The sequence below is a fragment of the Solanum lycopersicum genome, chromosome 10 (genome assembly GCF_036512215.1).
Source record: "Solanum lycopersicum chromosome 10, SLM_r2.1".
NCBI classification, from domain to species: Eukaryota; Viridiplantae; Streptophyta; class Magnoliopsida; order Solanales; family Solanaceae; genus Solanum; species Solanum lycopersicum.
The window spans coordinates 45639761-45664340 of record NC_090809.1 but is presented as its reverse complement, the minus strand read 5'-3'; the positions used below and the strand labels follow the sequence as shown (position 1 = coordinate 45664340).

The window sequence follows — 24580 nt, the reverse complement described above, 5'->3', positions numbered from 1 at the left end:
TCCAATTAATCATTTAATAACGTATCGATGAACGGAAATAATTTTTCTATTGTATGATCGTTCATCCACATAATAATCGTCAAATATACGTACAAAATTGTTTTTCACAAATCTAAATATATAAATTACCTAATTTGAAGCGTCGAATTGCTAGCTTAGATCAAATATAAGTGTCTATTTATTTAGATGCACAGGCCGAACTTAATGATTTTATTTGTTATTTTGAGGTCAATAATTTGATTGCATCTTTCCCGATATATTCATGTTTCAAAAATATTAAGGATTTAGATAATTTTTTTCAAAAAAGTAGTTTTATATTTGAGAAAAAAAAAGATCCATTTAATAACAACAATAATTTTGTTTCATACTTCTTCCTTCTGAAAGATTTTGGTATAAAAGCAAAATACTGCTTTTCTTCAAATTTTCAATATGCTTTAATGTATATCACATAAAATTATCAATTATTTAAGAACTCTACTCCCTCGTAAAAGAAAGAAATGATTTTACGAATTTAATTAGTTGTTGCAATTAGATGTTGTATTATTTAATTTAGAAGTGAAGTATTCCTGTTCTCGCAGAAGTAATTTCTCCTGACTCTTGCTAGTAGTTATTCCCTCCTTTTTAAAAGAATGGTTTAAGTCTGTTTAAAAAAATGACCTTTTTTTTTTGTAACGTTTTGCTTTAGAAGTGATAAATGACCTTTTCTTTTTTTGTAACGTTTTGCTTTAGAAGTGAAGTATTCCTGTTCTCGCAGAAGTAAACTCTCCTGACTCTTGCTAGTAGTTATTCCCTCCTTTCTAAAAGAATGATTTAAGTCTGTTTAAAAAAATGACCTTTTCTTTTTTTTATAACGTTTTGCTTTGAGTTTTCACATGACACGTTTAAAGCCATAAGATTAAAGAACAATTTTATATATTTGACATAACTTTAATTTATAAATACCAAATTCAAAAGTCTTCTTTGTTTTCTTTAATTTCGCGTCAAGTAAAATTATTTATTTATTTTTTTGTTTTTAAGGGGAGAGAGTATAAGTTTTTATTTTGAGTCCCAAGTATAGAAGAATCTTTAGAAAAGGGCCTTTTGTGGACTTATTGCATATATTTATTATAAAAACAACAAGGGGTGGTGGCGCAGTTGGCTAGCGCGTAGGTCTCATAGCTTCTGAGTAATCCTGAGGTCGAGAGTTCGAGCCTCTCTCACCCCAACATTTTAACACTTCCTTTTATTTTTAAAAAGCAGTTTTAAATTCTGATACAAACACTGCTATATAATAATATTCATGGGATATAAATTATAAACACTTCCTTTTTGTTTTAAAAAAACAGTTTTAAATTTCAAACACTTCCTTTTTATTTAAAAAAAAAACAGATTTAAATTCTGATACAAACACTGATATATATAATAATATTCATAGGATACAAACTACAATATATAAATTCTAATACAAACATTCATATATAATATTTGTGGGATACAAATTATAACGTATTATATGCACAACAAAGTAATAACATACTAATTAAAGATAGAGTATATAGAAGAACATATAAAGTACATAGAAAAAGATAATTAGAAAGGGTTAAGATATCAGAACAGAGAAAGGGGACGAGAGATAACTAAAAGTCAAAGCTTCGACATAATTTTTATAACTGTTCTTCTAACTCCTAATCTTATTTAACAAATGGTTATTGGCCTGGATCCCAAATAGAAGTCACTAATAACCCGTAGGCCCTTGCAGAGTCAAATTACTTTCTCATTTATTGCTTATTTTCGCTATATTTTTTTATTCGATTCTTGTTGTTATTGCCCTTTCTCTGATCCTCATACCTAACAGGGAAGAAGAGTGTTTTATGCTTTAAAATGCACTCTTGCTAAGCCAAAATGATCACTAGAAGAGGATGCACCTGGTAGGTGAACCATTTCCATGAACCAACCTCAACGGTAGACAATGAATTGTATAAACTCTCGGGACTGCATCATCGAGGTTGAGACCTTCCACTGGAATAATATCTTGATGCATTTATAAACAAGAAACCTATTGACATTTCTCTATCAAAAACGGTTTCAATCTTACATCATATTTTAGGTTTTATACACTGACAATGATACATCAGTTCAACTTAACGGACTACCAATAGGTTATAACTCTATATGTGCTTAACAACAATAACATATCCCGTGAAATCTCACAAGTAGGATCTGATGAGAATAGAGTGTATGCAGGCGTTACCATTATGTTGTGGAGGTGTACAAAGCTTAAACTCAATCAAATTAGGCAAATGGACTTACTTTAGGATCCATAAGTAGTTGATGAACTTTAACGAGCTCATCCTTGGGATTAATGGCAACAGATAAGTAATCAACGCCAACGAGTTAGATATCAGTATTATGTACCAAATACTATGATCCGTCTGAGGTGAATGCAGCATAGGAGGAATCAAATTCTTTCTTGTACATCAGCTTCCTATTTTATGTTCACAATATCACATCCAACACAAAACGACATGACAAGATGAACAAACAACGTCTGTAGATAGTTTTAGCATTCGAAATAGACGAACAAGTACTTGTCTGTGTTTAATGTTCGGAAGAGAACACGTTTCACTCTCCGAGGTATGTTCAATGACCTCATAACTTCAGCTGACGAACAAAAAGGACGAGCAACAATAAGGTTTATATCATTTGGTGCAAAATAATTTTTAGAAACATACCGGTAATATTCTTGTCCCGTGGGGTGTCCACTACAAGAACTGGACCTGCATTAACACCAAAATATGTCATATTGTTCAAAAAGAAAATAAAAACCTAGCTAAATTTCAAGTAAGACTAGTATATATAAGCAGAAACCACAAGTGTATTCAATATGCATCGGTCGATCGTTTCGATTCAGTTTTATGAATTATCGATTTGATTTTTTGTTTTTAAATATGCTAACCCAATAGCAACCAATAAGATATTCTTTATCGATTTTCAACTTATCGATTTTTTATCATTATCGGTTCGATTTTCGATTTATCCAATAAGAAAATGTCCGTAAAATATTTTATGTCTTCTCACTTCTCTAAATGCATTTATAGTCGAACAAGAACGATAATGACAAATTGCATCAATAAGAGAAAATATAGCACGAAGACTATAATTACATGTTACCACCAAAAATAAAATGAAAATTTTAAATTATTTGATATAATTATAATGTCTAATTATATATTAAATTATTAATATAAAATAATTTAAAAAAATAAAATTATAAATTATTATAATCTTATTGAGTTATCATTTACCCAATAGCCACTAAAAAAAAGGCTAAAATTTCAGGGGTTTAACAGAGTGGGTTTAGATGCAACCCCCAAATTATATTAAATAGTGGGGGTTGTGTTACTGTCGGAAAATATGACTAAACCGGGGGTTGCCTCTCGCCATTGAAAAAGAAAAATATAATGCAAAATATATAAACGTCTCAAAATGCAAAGTATTTCTCTCACTTCTCCCTTCTCCGCTATTCCTCCGCGACTCCTCTTCGCTTCTCCGCTGCTCCTCCGCCTCTCCTCCTCGCTTCTCCGCTACTCCTCCTCCACTTCTTCACCATTTGAAGGTAATTATTTTCCTCTTCTCTCATGTATTTGATTTTTCTCATCTCAATCTTCATAGTTGATTGATTTCACCGGAGATTGAATCTCTGATTGCAAAGCTTTGTACACAATTACTGGGTGTATACTTGTATTCATTGTCTAAGTTCATTTTTTATGTATTTATAGATGCATGGAGGTAAAGTTTGTATTCTATCGGCTTATATGAGATCTCTACAATTATTTTGGGGTTTTTTCTGATTGTTTGAGATTTTTGTATTGGATTTGAATTTTATCTGATTATTTGATTATTTGTCAAGCTAGCAAATATTGAATGTATCAGCTTCTTTCTGCTTATGATTCCGATTGTTCCTGGTTCTACTTTCACTCGAGAATTTGTTGTAATTTGCCCTTCTAACTCACATTTTCTTTTCATGAAACTTAGATACTGAATTTGTGCCAAGAGAATCAATAGATAGTTGCAAAAAGGTTAGTAGTTCATGTTCAATTTTCAACATTGATTTCTCATGTTCTGTGTATTATTCAATTGATTAACACTATTTTACTGATAAAAAGACGGGACTGTTTGATGAGGTTTACTAATTTAGTTCAGCCAAATAATCCAAACTAAACAGGCTTAAATTTAATCAACTTTTGTGATTTGTGATCTCAAATGAACTATTGTTTTCAGGTTTCGTTGCCACCACTTGATGCCCCACATCAGTTGCGGAAGCATGAATTGACTCCCTACTAAGAAGGTAGCATCCAAAAGAATACTCTTATCATTTGCATGTCAGGTGTACTCTTAATTCATTCATGCTTCACTGATGCTATAACTTTACACCTATAAATTGTATTTAGTTAATGCATTTTGACCAAAAAAGTAGTTCTCTGGTTTGGGCTTGAGGTTGTAACAGTAGTTGTTTTGTATAGTTATCTAAATATAAGACTTGAAATTCGAAAGTTCTAGAAGACTATCAATACAAATCAAAACATTTTTCTGATTTGTTTAAATAATATAGGATTTATATGGATTATGGTGCAAAGTTTCCTACAAGTTCGGGTAATTAAACAAGTTCAACATATACATTTGTTTTTTCTAACTGTGCGCTCCATTTGTTACAGGAGCATCAGGAAGCACGCCCTTTTCTTCACTCTTCCTTTATGGTTAGTTTGTTTAAAATTTTCACTATGATATCACCAATATTTTCTTAAAAAAGGAAGACCTAAGTTGCAACATATGATATAAATAAGCTAGGAATGATGCAAAGACAAGAAGTAATTGAAATTACTATATATAGTTACATGAAAAATGACTTAGAATTGTAAAAAAAAACAAGTTGCATATAATTAGTCTTGTAGGCAGATTCTTAAAGGAATTGTGTGGTCTTGTCTGTAGCTTCAGTATGTGCACATTGCATTCAAGGTAGATAATGCATTGTGTTATTCTTCTTCTCTGACTAATTTTAGTTTCATTGTCTGAATAATTGTTATTGTTGCAAGCTTATCTGAGAGGTAAAGAAAGTGGAAAGAAGAGCTTGATGAAGTGTTGCATAGACGAGGCAAATTTTGACCATTCGTTTTTTGGATAAGATTTATAACTAAATTAATTTATGAGCAGCATTGCTTGACCATTGTTTGATAATATGGACATCAGTCCATATCTGATGAAGTTTTTCACCATTTCGGCTAATTTTTGACTTCCAATCAAACCATGAAATCTTGAATCAGGTATAATTGTGTGTTCCTAGTATACCTTTCTTCTTCGGGAAAATCATGGCACAGGAGAGCATGATGCCTGAAGAGCTCTTAGAGATATCAAGATGCAACTACAAGTGTTGGTGTCTTGATTCATGGGATGCAGCGCAGATATGAGTGATGTTGATGGTCTTGGCTATCTACACCACTTTATTTCTTCTTGCTAAGATAGAAGTATTTCTTCTCTTATTAAAGAACACTCCTCTGCTTTACTGTCACATTAGTCACCCTTGTATGTCACCCTCTATCTAATTATCTACTAGAATAGTTATACATAACTAGATGCACATTTTGGAATATGTTTACCAAAAAAAGTATATTTTTTTAGAAATGTCGACCCTCATACTCAACTGAATCTTTGGCGTAGGAATACATTGTAATGTCGATACTCATTCCAATGTCTCTACTTCCCTCCATTCCTCGTGAAATAGTGGAAGAGCTGGAAGCTCATGGGATCGATCAGTGTTTATGGTAATGAGTTTGACACACTCAAACTTGAATGTTCTTGCGTGTGTTTCTCTAGAATAATTATGTCTGGGATTGAGACGTTATTGTTATTTTTGTCCACATGTTTAAAGTGCGAAGAAAAATGGTATATTCTGGAGATGGTCCAAGTTTTGACGGACTTGGACTTGCTGATTTTCTCGTACATTTTCACCTCCACTTTTAGCCAATGTTTCTCTCTGATGCAACTAAAATACAGGTGGTCCTAATGGATTCAGCTTTGTTGTTTGGAAGGTGAACAAATACGTGGAAGATGGTTTGATGTATGTTGCTCGAAACTTTGTTGCGACATCACCAGCATCATACAGTAAAGTTAAATTTCTGTTCAATTACCATGGCATCAGTCTTTTAGTTGCTGATGTTTCTGCTAGTTGATGGTTCTCTAAATCATATAACTCAAAGTCTGGCATTTGATAGAGTAGAATATGCAACTCAAAGTCTTTCCATGTTTTCATCATTCTCTATAATTTCATTGATGTCTTTGGTAACATCTATTTCCTGTTCTTTGTAATTTTTCTCTTGTATGTTCTACTGACTGAACTTATGCTTTCATGTAGAGCAAGATTAGGGATCTGTGGTGCAGAATAGTTGATTTCAAAGTAACTTTCATTTTGCTGGAAGTTTGATTCGACAGTTTTTGTAGTGATTTGAAGTTTCTTATAATGGTAATGGTTGAAGTGAAAGATATGTTTCAATTTAGTTTGTAAAACTAGTAGTACACTTTATGATGCATTTTTGTATTTCTGAGGTATTTTGTTACTACTTAATGTTAATAAGTCCTTTTAGGTTTGACTATGATGTGCATGTTAATTCGTCATTAATATTTAAAATACAACTTTTCTAGCATAATTCTCTAAAAGGTTACATGTACATAAATTAGAACTCATGTTGTTCCTAATGTAAAATTCATGATTTGTGGGGGTTTTGACTCCTAGAACTTGATGTGCAGTTTTATTAATATACATTTCTGGGTTTTAAACCCTCACTAACAGGGGTTGATAAAAAAAAAAACCGAGACTTATTGTGGCACACCTATTTTTATTGTGGCACACCTATTTGTGCGGTTCTCTCAATTGTTATAACACTAAATTGTGGGGTTACTAACCTCCACAATATGTAATTTTAACCCCACAATTTAAGTGTTTTTTTTTTTAGTGAACTCAATAGTAATATTTTATATCGAACCAATAATCTAATAAGTTTTTTCAAAAACCCAATAATCCAGTAATTCAATAATAATAACACAATAACATTTTTTTCGGTTCGGATTTTGCACAATCCTAGCATTCAATATGTTGAGCCTGAACAATAACATATCTAGAATAATATAATCTCATTATCTTATATATACCTTTCTAGGTAGAGAAATTATTCTTCAAAAATTCTCCACTCAAAAGAAAAAAAGTTGATTTACAAGGAAAAAGAATATGACTACACACTATCAAGATACTAAGAAACTACTAGTAAGGAAAAAAGAAAGGGATAAGACACAAATACCTTCTAGACTATAACTGAATCTCTGAGTCACATCTTAATTAAACTAAGATTTTATTACCACTAAATAATATTTTTTTGTAACTTTGTACACTTTTTTTGCTTATATGATATCTAAATATCTCTCATGCGTCTCAACTTGAGTTAGGTAAACTAAAAGGTGTTCAAAATTACAAAAAAAAAAAATAGTTTGAAAAGGTAATAGAAACTTAATTAAGTTAAAGTTTTGTTTATGGGTTTCGGTCATAGTTTAAAATTACTTGTGCCTTATCCAAAAGGAAAAAGGAAATAGGGCTACATCCCAAATAAAGTTGCTACAACACTCATAATTTAAAGGTATATCACCTTCGCAAATACTTCTTCAGTCTATCACTCCATATACAAGAAAATTTACAAATTAGATGTCAGAAACGTTACCATTCAAAGTTGGTAGAGGAAAGGAAATAACGTCATAACCCGATTCGAATAAGGTCTGATTGAAATGTGCAGAAGCATCAACGCGTGTACCAGAATGAGTTGCAAGTTTAAAGACGGAATAATTAGAGAGATCACCCAATTTGATGCTAGTCTCAAGTTTTATGAAGTTTCCAAGTCCATTTTTGGAACTATAAGCAGGCAAATCATGAGCATACTTTGTGGCTAATGTCAATTACTTTCTTTTTCAGGTAACTTCTCTCTTCTTCCATTATTTTCTTGATATCAGAATGGCTCACTTCCCCAACGACGTTTGCCAGAAAGACAAGCGCCAGTACAATATAAAAACTAGTGATAAGATACCTAATATTTTAAAAGTATAGGTAATAATAATATATGATAGTAAAGTATGTTTAATTATATAGTTTTTTGTTTATAAATAAGAATAATTTTAAAAGAACAAGATCAATTCTATCTTAAAATTCCAAAAACAAAAAAGAAGTACCACATATTTTAAGACGGAGGGAATTTTTTTTTGCATGTGATATGGTGAAGGGTTTCTTTCTTTGTTTGGTGTTTTTAAAATTTGTAGGGAGCTATATTGGATACGTATGTCTATAGCGTTTGACCTCGTTGCATGATTAAATTAATTACAAGTGTTAAATTGATCATCGGATAACGTATCGATGAACGGAAATAATTTTTTTATTGTACGATCGTTCATCAACATAATAATCGTTAAATATAAGTACATAATTGTTTTTGACAAACTTAAATATATAAATTTGCCTAATTTGAAGTGTCAAATTTATAACTTAGATCAAATATAAGTGTTTATTTATTTAGATGCACAGGCCCAAGATGATGATTTTATTTGTTATTTTGAGGTCAATAATTTGATTGCATCTTTCCCAATATATTCATGTTTCAAAAATATCTAGGATTTAGATATTTTTTTTTGAAAAAAGTAGTTTTATATTTGAGAAAAAAAGATCCATTTAATAACAGCAATAATTTTGTTTCATACTTCTTCCTTCTGAAAGATTTTGGTATAAAAGCAAAATACTGTTTTTCTTCAAATTCTCAATATGCTTTAATATATATTACATAAAATTATCAATTATCTAAGAACTCTACTAACTCATAAAAGAAAGAAGTGATTTTACGAATTTAATTAGTTGTTGCAATTAGATGTTGTATTATTTAATTTAGAAGCGAAGTATTCATGTTCTCGCAGAAATAATCTCTCCTGACTCTTGCTAGTAGTTATTCCCTCCTTTCAAAAAAATGATTTAAGTCTGTTTAAAAAATGATTTTTTTTGTAACATTTTGCTTTAAGTTTTCACATGATATATTTAAAGCTATAAAATTAAAGAACAATTTTGTATGTTTGACATAACTTTAATTTATTATCACAAGATTTAAAAGTTTTCTTTATTTTCTTTAATTTCGTGTCAAGACAAATTAATTTTTTGTTTTGTTTTTAACGGGAGAGAGTATAAGTTTTTGGTTTTGAGTCCAAAGTATAAAAGAATCTTTAGTAAAGGGCGTTTTATGGACTTATTGCATATATTAATAATAAAAGCAACAAGGGGTGGTGGCGCAGATGGCTAGCGCGTAGGTCTCATAGCTTCTGAGTAATCCTGAGGTCGAGAGTTCGAGCCTCTCTCACCCCAACTTTTAACACTTCCTTTTTATTTAAAAAAAAACAGTGTTAAATTCTGATATTGGAAATATGTTGAAAACTCGATTCCCAACATAAACACTTATATATAATATCCACGAAATACAAATTACAACGTATTAAAAATAGTATTAAATTCTGATACTGGAAATATGTTGAAATAAACTCGATTTTTAAATTCTGATACTGGAAATATGTTGAAACAAACTCGATTTTCAACACAAACACTTATATATAATATTCACGGGATACAAATTACGATGTACGCACAACAAAGTAATAACATACTAATTACAAATAGAGTATATAGAAGAAGTAACTAGAAGGGGATGAGATACCACAACAAAGATTGGGGATGAGAGATAAGTGAGCGATAAAGTTCTGACATAATTTTCATAACCATTTTTCTAACTCCTAGTCTTATTGAAAAAATGGGGTAAACTACATAAATCCCATTAGTTTAGATTCTAATTACTTACATTCTCAATAGTTTTAAATATTACTTCTTTTATCATATTCATATATATCTGCTAAAATTTTAAAATTGAGATGCACATTTTATTTGTTTTAATTAATTGGTTATAACCAAATTCCTTAATATAAGGAGGAGTGCATCTATTTTAATTAATTTCATTTTATTAGTATTTAAAATAATAAATTCGCCAATATCATTTATAAAAGACAAAAAAATGTATTTCTTGATAATGCAATTCATTTTATTACTCTTAAAATAATAAAATTCATTAATTTGATGTATCTATTATCGATATATGATGTATCCAATAAACAAAACACTTAAATATGTATCATACAAGTCGATTCGTATGTACCATAGAAGTATCTAATATCAATTTTATGTATTTGTTATACGTATCTAGTATTAATTTCATGTATCTATTTATATGATAATGTTAATTTCATGCATCTATTTATAGATCTAATTTTAAATTCGTGTATCTATTATTGATTCGATGTATCAAGTTTCAATTTCATATATTATATTCAAAAGCATGTGTCTCGGATACATGACAATATTCATACTATTTTCTGAATTATGAGCCATCAAAATGGAGCAAACAATATAAAAACCCTACAACAAATTGGCTAGAAAAAACCTAAACCATCAAATCAAATACATGCTACAATTGAAAACAAATATATAATAGAAAAAACTAAAGATAATCTTACTTTGTCACTTTAACTAATGCTAATTATGTAGAGCTTGATATGAATTTAGCATATGCAAAAGGAAACAAAAATGGTTAAATAAGAAGGGATACGTGTGGGAGTGAGTATGAAATATAATATTTTTTGTGATAGGGGAAGCAAACGTTTAATGAAGGAGAAGAAAAAGGGGTAATGGTGAGATACTTGAGGTATTTGTTTTGGGATTGGTAAGGGAAACAACCGAAAAGAATGAAGCAAAATTAATTTGAATTGGTAGTGTCCAACTAATTGAGGAGATGTAATTTTAAAATAATTATTTATTATCATATTTAAAAGGATTGTGTATCTGGTTAATTTTTATTTATAAATACTGTATTTTTTTTAAAAAAAAAAGGTATTCTATATAATATTTTTAAAGTAGAGATAAAATATGTATATGTGATAGTTAAGTATGGATAGATACATAGTTTTTCCTTAAAAATGGTTATTGGGCCTAAATTCCAAATAAAAGTCTCTAATAGCCCATAGGCCCTTGCAGAGTCAATTTGATTCACAACATATTGTTCTATTAAGATTAATAATAAATTTTAATCTCTTATACTTTTTTATTTATTGCTTATTACCGCTACATTTTTTTATTTGATTCTTCTTGTTATTGTCGTTTCTCTGATCCTCATACGTTACAGGAAAGCAAGAGTGTTTTATTATGCTTTAAAATGCACTTATGCTAAGCCAAAATGATCACTGGAAGAGGATGCACCTGGTAGGTGAACCATCTCCATGAACCAGCCTCAATAGTAGACAGTGAATTGTATAGACTCCCGGGACTGCATCATCGAGGTTGAGACCTTCCACTGAAATTATATCATGATGCATTTATAAACAGAAACCTATTGACATTTTTTTATCAAAAACGGTTTCAGTCTTACATCAAATTTTAGGTTTTATACACTGACAATGATACATCAGTTCAACTTAACGGACTACCAACAGCTTATAACTCTATATGTGCTTAACAACAATAACAAATCCCGTGAAATCTCACAAATAGGATCTGAGGAGAGTAGAGTGTATGCAGACGTTACCACTATGTTGTGGAGGTGCACAAAGCTTAAACTCAATCAAATTAGGCAAATGGACTTACTTTAGGATTCAGAAATAGTTGATGAACTTTAACGAGCTCATCCTTGGGATTGATGACAACAAATAAGTAATCAACGCCAACGAGTTAGATATCAGTATTCTGTACAAGTACTCTGATCCGTCTGAGGTGAATGCAACATAGGAGGAATCAAATTCTTTCTTGTACATCAGCTTCCTGTTTATGTTCACAACATTACATCCAACACAAAACGACATGACAAGATGAACAAACGTCTGTAGATAGTTTTAGCATTTGAAACAGACGAACAAGTACCTGTTTGTGTTTAATGTTCGGAAGAAAACACATTTCACTCCCCGAGGTATGTTTAATTACCTCATAACTTCAGCTGATGAACAAAAAGGCGAGCAACAATAAGATTTATATCATTTGGTGCAAAATAATTTTTAGAAACATACCTGTAATATTCTTGTCCCGTGGGGTGTCCACTACAAGAACTGGACCTGCATTCACACAAAAATATGCCAAATTTTTTGAAAAGAAAATAAAAACCCAGCTAATTTGTAGGTAACACTAGTATATATAGGCAGAAACCACAAGTGTATTGAATCTGAACAACAACAACATATTCAGTATACTATAATAGCATTATCTTACCCCTACCTTTTTAGGTAGAGAAATTGTTCATGAAAAATCGTCCACTCAAAAGAAAGAAAGTCGATTTACAAGGAAAAAAAATATGGCTACACACTATCAAGATACTAAGAAACTACTAGAAGGAGGAAAAGGAAGGCATAAAGCGCAAATACCCTCCAGACTTTTTGGCTTATGTGGCATTCAAATAGTTCTCATACGCTTTAACTATATGGAGTCACGGAGTATGCCCTGTAATCCAAAAGGTGTTTAAAATTACAAAAAAAATATTAGTTTGGAAAGGTAAAAGGACCTTAATTAAGTTAAGTTATGTCTCTAAATTTGGGTCATAGTTTACGAGATTACTTGTACCTTGTCCCAAAAAGAAAAGAGTAAATAGGCCTACATATAACACTCGGCTATCTGCCCTAATTCTTAACCTCCAAAATTTCCTATTTAGGATAATTTTAAGAGGTATATCACCTTCGCAAATACTTCTTCAGCCTATCTCTCCAAATACAAGAAAATTACAAATTAGATGCCAGAAACGTTACCATTCAAAGTTGGTAGATGGAGGGAAAGAACGTCATAACTCAACTCGAATAAGGTCTGATTAAATTGTGCATGCAGGAGTATCAACGTTTGTACCAGAATGAGTAGCAAGTTCAAAGACGGAATAAATAAAGAGATCACCCAATTTGATACTAGTCTCAAGTTTTATGAAGTCCATTTTTGGAACCATAAACAGGCAAATCATTAGCATGCTTGTCGCTAATGTCGATTACTTTCTTTTTTATGTAATTTCTCTCTTCTTCCATTGTTTTCTGGAGACATATCGGAAGTGCTCGTTGTCCCGGCTAGCACCAGTACGGTAGCGAGCAGCAGCAGTGGACAGTAGACTAAAGTGTTGTGATTAGTCATTGGAGAAGATTAGAGAAGTGGAGAAGAGTATTGTTTCTTCCCTTTTCTAAGTTAATTATCTTTCAATGTATTTACTTCTTTGGTTCTACTTTTCAAATAATTTGAATGAACAAGGATAGAAAATAGAATCTTAAAAAGTATCTTTTTAAAATTCGCAAAAAAATATGTGAGTAAAATTGAGTTTTGTTAATTGAAAGAAAAATTGATGAGCAAAGATTGAGTCTAACCCAAAAAAAAAAAGAAAAGAAAGAAGATTGAGGGAGAAATGATACTTTCACGTTTTCATTTCATGGACTTTTGTTAGGTTATTTATGGTTTGCTGAAAAGATTGGTAAAAGGGCCCAAAAATTTGGTCTTAGAATTAATTGATTATCCAAATAAAGTCACTTGGCAAAGTTCCCTAAAATAAATAAATAAAACGAATTATTGGAAGTTAATTAAAAGTTCTTTAATTTTAACGAAATAAAATAATCGATTTAATTATAAAATAATTAATCAAAAAATGTAAGCCATTATACGGCTAAACTAAATAGTAAAGTGTATAAAAAAAAGAATCTTTTAAGACGATTTTCGAATAATCATAAAATATACTAATTATATGCATAATTGTATAAAACATATAAATTATCAAAAATGACAAAACTATTTAAAATAATTTGAAAAATATCTTGAATTTCATAAAGTCAATTATTTCAACTCGTTTGGAAATTAAGAAACTCAATTATTAATTCATGTTATGGAGGTCCAAAATTAGGCGTCAACAAGTATAACCAAACTTATAGTACATCCTTATGGTATAATTGTGTACAAAAAACGTCCTTCTACTATCTCAAAACTTGCATAAAGCATCATTTCTATTAAGTACAGTTAAAAACTAAAAGAAAAAACAACATGTGCTAAGCATATGACTTTCCCCCCAAAATCTCCATATTTTGTATCACCAGAAATTATATTTATAGAGTCAATATTCCAGGAGGTAAGAGGACTTGATGTTGGACCTCGGTTGGTGCAAAAACTGATTGATTTTTGAGACCATAGGACTTCCAAAATTGTGTCTAAAATTGCTGATGAAGAAGTTGGACATGTGGTTGTAGGCGTCTTCTGGTTCGTTTCAGTTTGTGAGAAAATGGGACGCACAATTTGCAATACTTTCAGAGATTTACTAGAGGAATATAACGTGGAGGTAAAAGGACCATTCAATCATTTGGCTAGAAATGAAGCTGGTCTTCCAGAAAAAAGGTATGACCCTTCTTCAAGAGTAGACGATAATCAAAAGAAGTTATCTCAGATTTGAATACATAATTGCTATGGAAAAGGAGAATTCGAGTCTAGATTGTCCACACCAATGATTCCTATATCGAGGAACTGATTGTACTTGGAAGAACAAATTACTAAAAGCGGCAATCGCTCGTGCTAAATTTCTAACGAGCTGGTCTGCCAATCGTAAAAGGTCTTGTTACCTCTTTGATCTCATCAAGCCACAACCTGAGCACGATTTGTTGTCTTCACACTAACCTAGTCACATTAACTATCAAACAGAGCCTAGACTATTAACCTTACAATCTTGAATTTCCAGCTAAGCTCTGATGTTTTGCAAACTAGATTGGCATTAGATTGGATCGAGGATGGCCTTTGTCTCGTGACAGAACCTGGAATAATGTCAAGCTTTTCAGCTGTGGGGGATCCACATATAAGAAAGTGTCGTGACGAAAAGATAAAACCGAAAATCTAACAATAAAGAACAACAAGTTTAACGTGGAAAAACCCTTCAAACCGAAGGTAACCATCACAGGGTCAACAAGATCTGAATTGCTTCACTATACCAATAAGAGGATTACAAATATTCCTCTAATGTCTACACAACAAGTGCCAAAAGAGAACAAACAATAGCTACACCAACAAAAGATAAATAAAAAGAAACACCACCCAAACTCAGCTTCTGTTCGGAACCTAAAACAACATTTTGCTGACCCCGAACCCGATCTCCATCGTTCAAATCAACCACAATGTCAGGAACACATAGTCCAAATTTCAACCTGATCCAACGGTTAGTTAATCGGGAATAACGATCTAAACGTTGCTGGTCGAAGAAAAACACTGCAGCAAAAGAATCTTTTTTCTTCTCTCTTTTCTCTTGTTGAAAGCTCTCTCAAAAAACCTCTCTTATGTTCTAACCAAATTTTCTTGTATGCATATAAACATTTAAATCCTCTTAATATATATATATATATATATATATATATATATATATATATATATATACATAAAAAGCTGTGCTAGTTTATATGCATGTTGGCATTTTCTAGAAGAAAAAAAAATGTACCTAATCATAGGGAACCAGTGTCCTCCTAACACGAAGCAAGCAAAATAAATAATGAAGAAAATAGAAGTTCTCCAAACACCATATTGGTGCAATATAAGATACTTTTGAGTTTAATTATAAACGCACCATTAAAGTTTTCTCTAATTTGCATAAAGACATTTTAACTTTCAAAGTATCATATCATCACACCAAACTATTTAATATCTCTATAAATGAGTTATTTTAATCCATTTCCTCGTCTATTTGATAAAACTCAAAACCTCGAAACACCATATTGAGTTTAACATGGGTATGCTATTTGTCTCCAAACACCATGACAACATATTTTAAATTAAATTGAGTTTAAAATATTTATTGGTTTAACATAACATACTCATGTTATTTATCTGTTTTATTTGAAACATAAGAGATATCAAACCATATGCTATAACAATATTGAGTGTGGTCATGGCGACACATTAGAAACTTAAAGGAAGAATTCAATAGTGGCAATTGGACATGTTTTATTTCTATCAGTTTCTAACTGTTAGTTAACAGAAAAGATGCATTATGTCAGTTTTGAAATAGTAGAAGGATGTTTTTTTGTTCATAATCATACTATACGGATGTACTCTAAGTTTGAGTTATACTTGAGAAGTGATTTTAATCAAAAACTCTGATTTGAATATTATAAATGAGATTAAGTAAAAACATGTAAAGAGTGAAGAATATCGATCGGAGTTGTACTTAGAGGTGAACTCACGTTTGATGATAGCCGTATTCATACACCTGTTAAATAAGTACTCGCTCTATTTCATATTAATTGAATTTCGAAGTCTTTTTTTATTTTTCAATGTGATGACTTTAATAAATTTGACAATAATTAATAAGGAAAAAAATGAAAAAATATATATAATTTATGTCTTAATTAATTTATTTTTTAAAGGGTTTGAAACACTTCATAAAGTATTATATGAGTTAATTTCCCAAATGGTCACCCAAGTTAAGGGAATTGTCTTAAAATATCATTTATGTTTTATTTAGGATCAAATATCACCCAACTATCACTTTTTCCTCCAAATGTACTTGACAATTGAAAAGCATTACTCTCTCTTAGTTGGCATGACATGTCACTAAAGTCTTATTTTTAATATAGACTAATTTAATTCATTAAACTCATTTAACTAAAATAATGATTATATTATTTTTAATTTTTTTAATTAATTTATCAAGAATAAATTTTCATACTTAAAATCTTTTATCATAATTAAACTTTTAAGTTTTTATGTTATGCAGAATGCATTTTTAAAACGTACTATAGTCTCATCAATTTTAAATACTAACAAACACATACATTCAAAAAATATTGATATACAAATCACTCATGAACGCTAATTTACTTCAATTAATCATAAATTGTATAATAAATTAATAATATTAAGGATCAATTAATTATAAAAAATAATTGTTTGGGTACTTGGAAATCAATACATACTTATAATATCTTTTTTTAAAAGAAAATAGTAAGTGAATAATATTTCTAGAAAATAAATTTTGATCTTTATTTATCAGTATATTAATCTCATATAATATGTATATTATCGAATTAAATTAGTAGATTCAATTAATTATTAGTTTATTTATTGATGTTTAATTGTATGAAAAGTAATAATATAATATAATATAATAAAGAATAAAAGAATAAAAATAAAAATGAAATTAAAAAAAGTTAAATAATAATTTTCTTTTTTTTACCATTTTTTTGTCAACCTTACAAATTTATCTAAATACTTTTATTAAAAAAAATTAAAATTTGAAATAATTTAGTTAGGAATTTTAAAATTATCAGGTAATAATTGCACACAGAGATTTTTTCATAGAATTTAGTTTGGTGACAATATATAAAATTACTAGACTTATTCTCATGTAATTCATATATTTATTTTGTCGAGACATAAGTTTGATGAATAAATAGGTCTATTATTTTTTAAAATGATTATCTAATGACAGGGCATATCAACTAGAATTTAAGGAGACTTTTGAGATATTTAGTATTTCTCACGGATAAAAATTATAATATTATTCACTTTCTTCTTCTTCTTTTTTTCAAAAAAAAATATCGAAAGCATGAATTGCAAAATATACAATTAATATTATTGTAATAGTTCATTGACCTTTTATATTATTGATTTATTATACAATTTATGATTAATTGATGTAAATTAGCGTTAATGAGTGAATTGTATATAAATATTTTTTTGAATATATGTGTTTATAAGTATTCAAAGTTAATAAAATTATAGTACATTTTAAAAATGTATTCTTAAATAACATAAAAACAAAAAGTTTAATTTTGATAAAAGATTTTAAGTATGAAAATTTATTCTTAATAGATTAAAAATAAAGTAAATAATATGATCATTATTTTAGTTAAATAGGTTTAATGAATTAAATTAGTCTATTATTAGAAAAAAGACTTTTATGACATGTCATGCAAACTAGGATAGAGTGATGATTTTAAAGTGTCAAGTATATTTGATGGAAAATAGTGATAGTTGAATGATATTTTGATCCTAAATAAAAATAAATGATATTCAAGACAATTATCTTAACTTGGGTGACTATTTAGGGAATTGACTCGTATTATATATAATTAATTAATGTGCACACCAAAACACATAAATTAAGTAATGCATTGCTCCAGTGCTAATTAATTATATATATTATATAACTCTATAATATAAGAGAGGAATATATAATTATTAACCAAGGTTCAATGAAAGACAAAAGATATGAGAGAAAATGTAATTCTTATAACTTTCTTTGATCGTCTATTTATAATATACAGAACTTCTTTTTCTGAAGTATAAGAATTGATGACTTTATTTATTTGGTGCATAATAGCCTAAAAATATTAATACTTAAATTGACAAGAAAAATTACTAAATAGACGTCTATATTCAAAGAATTTATAACAAATAATAATACTTCTTCTCGTTCACATTGTAATACATAATTGATGTGGCCTTTAATTAGCCTTAATAACCTTCATTACGAGAATATATTGATGGTTTCACATCATTATAGTTGACAAATAATAACTGACTATTAAAAATCCTTAATAGTTTGTTAATAGAATTAAATATTTTTGTTAGTAGGGAGCTAAAAGGAAAAAAAATTGTCAAAAATTTCAAAAGGAAAATAAATTCATTTTAAAATTAAGTTGGAGAATTTTTAATGGTCGAATTAATGTGTTGAAATTAGGTTGACAGCCACAAGGTGTGAAATTTCATGCGCCTTACGAAGCTTTGACGGTCTTACATAGTGATTGCACCTTGCGGTTGTGAACCTAATTTCAACGACGTTAGTTCAACCATTGAAAGTTGCTCTCTTGGTTCTAAAATGAATTTTATTGCCTTTTGAAATTATTGTCAATTTTAATTACCCTTTTTAACTCCCGCTTCAGTATCTTCATATTTGAACGTTAGGTAGCATACAATCAAATGTCCATTTCATCATCTATATTTATTTTACTTAGAAAAGCTGGAAAACAAATTCTTTCTCTGATATATATTTGCATTGGATTTTCTTCTTTAATTTAATTTTTGTTAGATTCTTTCCTTCCAATTTGTATACCAGAAGAGCTTGCTAAATCCTAAAAGATACACACCTATACCATATAAAGTATCCTTAGGAAATTGTCTTTGACATGAATATTTGAAGTATTTTCTGTTGGATTTCAAACTCTATGGTCACATCAAATTTCCCTACAACAAATGTGGCATCTAGTAACTGATAAAACAAATCACCAAATACAAATTTGACCGAGGAAAAATCCAATGCTCAAACCCCGTGAAGCAAAAAAAAGAAAAAAAACTGTCAAATTGACAACTCAATGTAGTACAGTTTGTAATTTCACATCCAAGTTATTTTTCTCTCCTACATTATCCTACTTGTAGACAAAACACAACAATACCAAAATTGACTTCATAGAGAGCATTCAGACAGAAAATCTGATAGTGCCTATATCTTTAGGTAAACAAACTCCTCAACAGCAGGAATTTCACCAATCCTCTTCAATATCTCATTGCTTGGTTGGTCATCCACCCCAATAGCCATAACAGCATGCTTCCTTGGAGCAACCCTTCCAACGCTCATGAAGCTTACGTTCACATTCCCCTCAGACAAGATGCTACCCACCTTTCCAATCATTCCGGGCTGATCAACCTGTCTGCACAGAATGATGCTGCCCTCTAAGCTCACATCCACTTCAAAAGATCCAACTTTTGTCAAATGAGGGATTCCATCTTTAACTCTCCCCTCCACTCTAATCTCTCCAGAGTCGGAAAGAGCACTGGCAAACTTGGACTCCACACTGGAAATCTGAACCTGAATGAATTCGAGTGGACTTTCTGGAGAACCATTTAGAAGAGATCTTTGTTCAGCTATTCTCAGTCCCCTCTGTTTAGCTGTGAAATCTGCATTTACCAAGTTCACAAAAGAACTGGAAATAGGCTCAATCAATCCCTTGGTTATCATCGCCCGAAGCAATCTCGTGTCAAGATCATCAGGTCCTCTAGCTGAACCATAAGTTACTTTCACTGATTTCACACCACTTCCACCTGCCACTAGTTGGACAGCAAGTCTACCAAGTTTTTCAGCCAGTGCAACAAAAGGCTTCAGCTCAGAGAGAACCTGCATTATGGAGAGGTAGAAATGATATTTTCTTCAAGCACAACTCCAAAAAATCTTCCAAGCCCCCTTACTCAAAGAACAAATGAAAAGAACAATGCATTTATCTCCACTTCGAGAGGAGACACACTTCTACAATTACAGATAACTGGTTAACTTAAAACAGGCAACAATTAACTAGTTGGGCAGGCTAATATAGTTTAAGGCACTGTATTGAGCTTCCTTATTTGAACAAACATAAAAAAGGGATTATAGCCAGCAAATATTCAGCGGGTTTACCTCAGCAGGCACCATTGGAGCATTGACAGCAGTAGCTGCAAGCTCTCCATTCAAAGCTCCAACAACAGCTTCTGCTATCTCAATGGCCACTCCTTCCTGAAGAAGAAGTTCAGACAGTACTAAGACATATATTATCTGGTACGAAAAGTGTGAAACAGAAGTGGAAATCAAGCACAGACCTGAGCTTCCATAGTACTAGCACCAAGATGAGGAGTTGCAGTCACATTCTCATGTTGAACCAACTTACTGTCCTTTGGTGGCTCCACGGTGAAAACATCAAGTGCCGCCTGCAAATCTATTTTTACATCAATACAGATAAGTTATGGAAGAAAGCTTATTTTATATTTTAATCCAGGATGGAAAAGAATGTAAATATTGATTTTAGCCTCCCAACTGTCAGACAGACATGAATATCAGCAAATAGACACAGAAAGAAGTAGTTCGAAAAATAAGTGCATCATGTATATCCAGGACCTGTGCCACAATTCCTGCATCAAGTGCCCTGACCAAAGCATCTTCATCAATCACTCCCCCACGAGCAACGTTTACAATTCGTACTCCCTTTTTCATCTTTGCAAAAGTTTCATCATTTAGGACCTTGTTAGTTGCAGGAGTAAGGGGCATGTGAAGTGAGATAAAATCTGCAGAAGCAATGGCTTTATCAAAGCTAACGAGCTCCACCCCAATGGCACGTGCACGATCAGCAGGGGCATATGGATCATGAGCAATAACATGCATGCCAAGCCCCTTAGCTCGCCTGGCGACTTCTGATCCAACCTTTCCAAAACCCATCACAGCAAGTGTTTTGCCAACTAATGAGACACCAACATATTTGTTTCTCAGCCATTTCCCTGGAAACAGAATCATGGTAAAGTTTCAAAGGTTATGCAAAAGCAACTAGGATAATTGAGGAAATATTAGCAACCATAAAAAGTTATAATTGCAATCAATTTTATCAACCTACGTCAATAAACATATGAATAGGGTAGCATGATAAAGATAGAACTGGTGGCATGGTCATTCCCTAGGCAGCCACCCAGAAAGTCTAACTTGAGGGTTTGTTCTCCTTTGTAATCCAAATATGATATACATCAAGAAAGGAAAATGGATAGTGGAAGAAAAAAATCAGCATAGATGTTATACAACAACAATGAGACCAAAAAGAGGTTGCTGCTGATATCTTAGACCTTCCTGTTTCTTTAAGATACATTATCAGTAGCAATGTGAGATGTCCACATAAACTTCATCATTTAGCACACTTACTAAACATTTCAGTCTCCCAATAAAAAAGTTAACGAGATTAAGAAGGCAGTATTAATACAAATTAACTGCAACAGGTAAATACACAGTGTTGTCAAAGATGAAAAGCCTAGAACAGTGTAAATTAAAACACAAGTAAAGACAGATTAAATAAAATTTAGCAAAAAAAAATAAAAAATATACAACAATTCACAAGAACAGCTACAAGCAAAAAAAAGTATTATATGGTAAGAACCAAAATAACTACAAATATTTGAACACAAAATCATTTAATAAGTGCAAAATCATTCTGAATCTTTACTCGCATCAAAGACGTAGCTGAAAATCTAATAAAGGTTTAATGACTAGTTTTCTCATCTGAAATCTCCTATTTCTTATTTCTGACAATAACAAAAGCTATTCAAATCATTTCCTTCATTTGATACATCACTTGCAATAATTTTTGCTAGCTATTTACTGTTGCCTTCTTTAAGATGAGAGTTCATGCACATTGAAATGCTCTAGCATTTTAGTGCCTACAAATGAAGCGCTACCCAAGCGAGGTTAAGTTGCAAGCCTGTACTAGTTCCACTAACACTAATACTATCACAAACAGATCAGTGGATATCCTCATTAATATAGGAACCAAATCGTTTGGATCAATTTTAACATAGATCCGATCTACTCTACAAGACCATAGCTGCATAGCAATAATTTTCTAATCAGAATCTCGTGTATACAATTTCATATTCAAAATACATGAATTTCATACTCAATATAACAAATTATATTCAGGAAAAATCAACATACACCGTCATTTATATAGATATAAAACCAAATTAGGCTAACCAGCTTTCACGGAAGCATCCGCCTGAGCAACATTTCGAGCCATAGCTGTGAGTAACGAGATTCCATGCTCAGCAGCAGCAACAGTATTAGCAGTCGGGGCATTTACAACAAGACATCCATGCTCAGTCGCGGCTGCAAGATCGACATTATCAATACCAACACCAGCACGTCCAACAACTTTAAGCCGTCCACCAGATGACTCAAATACCTCTCTGCTCACCTTCGTACCACTCCTCACAATCAACGCATCACACAATGAGATCTTATTACAGAGCTCCTCAGGAGTCAGGTTATAAGAACAATCAACATCAGCAAATTCCTTAAGGAGATTGACCCCTGCCTCACCGAGTTTTTCAGCTACGAGAACCGTCGGTTTATCTCCCACAGCGTAGATAACGAAACGCGGATAATGACGGTGGCCGGAGAGAGGAGAAACGGCTAAGGCGGAGGTAGAAGAGAGATGAGTTTTCCATGAGAGAGAGGTATGTGAGGGTTTGATGGAGAGATTGATAGCAGAAGAAGCAGATGCCGCCATTGTAAACAAATCAATAGAAGAGTGATGAATCGAAGAGGTGAAGAAATGAGGAAGAAAAAATGAATTTTTTTTATATGTATTTATTTATATATACGCTCGTCGATCGAGGAGCGATTATAGAGAAGTTAAAGGTGGTGGTAGGTGCTTTTTTTAATTTGGACACACATGACAAACAATTTCCCTATATTTCTTTTCAACCAAAAGTTTTATCAATTTCCAAAACATAGATTTATTTTCTTTTATTATGTTTGTCTTAAATAGATTCAATAAAGTTCTAATTAATTTAATTTGAAATTATAGAAAGTAGTATTTGGGTGTGAAATGTGATTCATACGAAACAAAAGATTTTTGTAATGAATTATGACTTATTTTTATTTATTTATTTATTTATTTATTTATGACAAAGGTTACAAATTGTTGTAATATTTCAAAAATATTATCTTTTCACCTATTGAATCGAAGGCCCTTAATGTTTTTTCTTTAGATTTAAAATTGTTCTTTCACAGAAATATGACGTGAAATTCAATTAAATAAATTCTTACTATTTTTTAAAGAAGTAATAATGACCCTAAATATTTGTCCAACAAATCTATCTATATTTACTATATTAAAATGATAAAGGTCCTTCAAAAATATTGAGTATACCTTTTGTGTTTCATTAAAAGATATACCAATAGACAAAATTATTTTTGTATATTTTTTTTAAAATATTATGTAATCATTTTTATAATTTTGAAAACAGACAAGGGCCTACAAAATTACCCTTCATCTACCTATTGGCTCCAAAATGTCCTTTTCATCCACGTATTGGCTCCAAAATACCTTGTCATCCACCTTTGTGTTCAAAATTGACCACTTTTTTAATTGTTTTAAAATTAAACTCTTTAAACATTTTATAAAATACTTAGCGTTCAATTATTAATTATAATTATAATTTATTAATATAATTTATAAACCAACCCGCTACACACTCATTACTAACTAAACCTCACTCAATTAATAATCCAATTATAATATCAAAATCGTCATAAATACTACTAAAACACAATGAAATTATAGATTTCTGAAAATGACATTCAAAATTATTCGAGTGCGAATCGGAGCCCCAATGAAATTTAGGTTGAGCCGCTTATTTAGGAGGACACTTTCTTTCAAAATAGAATTAGAAATTTATGATTAAAGGTAAAGAAGTAATACATCCCGAATTGATTCATGCACTTCTTTTAAATATAATTTTATAAATATTTATGATTTGTTTTAAAATTTTAATATATTATTTTGAAAAAAGTTACCTACGAAGTAACATCACATAATTGAGACGTAAGAATAATTAAAATAAACATACTCGGACTTTTAAGTTTATTGGTGATTTTTATTTAGCCACTTGAATGTATGACAATTTATTTCTATAATTTTTAAAAACACTCAATTGGCAGTA

The 24580-nt window shown here is 30.8% G+C and overlaps 1 protein-coding gene, 1 long non-coding RNA gene, 2 other non-coding genes and 1 pseudogene across 9 annotated transcripts; 3 read left to right on the top strand and 2 right to left on the bottom strand.

Annotated features, from left to right (window-relative positions):
* The first annotated feature begins 1119 nt into the window (after positions 1-1119).
* Positions 1120-1204, top strand: TRNAM-CAU (transfer RNA methionine (anticodon CAU)). The gene is given in 2 exon segments: positions 1120-1157; positions 1169-1204. It is a non-coding gene; the product is annotated as a tRNA-Met (tRNA).
* Positions 1205-3393: 2189 nt separating this feature from the next.
* On the top strand, positions 3394-6623 carry LOC109118748 (uncharacterized). Of its 6 annotated transcripts, none has more exons than XR_011211932.1 (7): positions 3394-3595; positions 4015-4058; positions 4261-4327; positions 4695-4736; positions 5695-5798; positions 6031-6094; positions 6389-6623. It is a non-coding gene; the product is annotated as an uncharacterized lncRNA (long non-coding RNA). The 6 variants fall into 6 exon arrangements; XR_011211930.1 differs by having other exon boundaries at positions 6031-6143; XR_011211931.1 differs by lacking the exon at positions 5695-5798.
* A 2707-nt stretch (positions 6624-9330) lies between these two features.
* On the top strand, positions 9331-9415 carry TRNAM-CAU (transfer RNA methionine (anticodon CAU)). Its single transcript is given in 2 exon segments — positions 9331-9368; positions 9380-9415. It is a non-coding gene; the product is annotated as a tRNA-Met (tRNA).
* Positions 9416-11291: 1876 nt separating this feature from the next.
* On the bottom strand, positions 11292-13055 carry LOC101253734 (cyclase-like protein 4; annotated as a pseudogene).
* Positions 13056-19401: 6346 nt separating this feature from the next.
* Positions 19402-23319, bottom strand: LOC101254848 (D-3-phosphoglycerate dehydrogenase 1, chloroplastic-like). The gene is made up of 5 exons (XM_004248713.5): positions 22608-23319; positions 20994-21370; positions 20699-20806; positions 20520-20615; positions 19402-20243 (listed from the first exon to the last, which is right to left on the bottom strand). Exons 1-5 carry the CDS (start codon positions 23140-23142, stop codon positions 19572-19574), a joined length of 1788 nt encoding a protein of 595 aa, XP_004248761.1. The 5' UTR covers positions 23143-23319; the 3' UTR covers positions 19402-19571.
* Positions 23320-24580: the final 1261 nt, after the last annotated feature.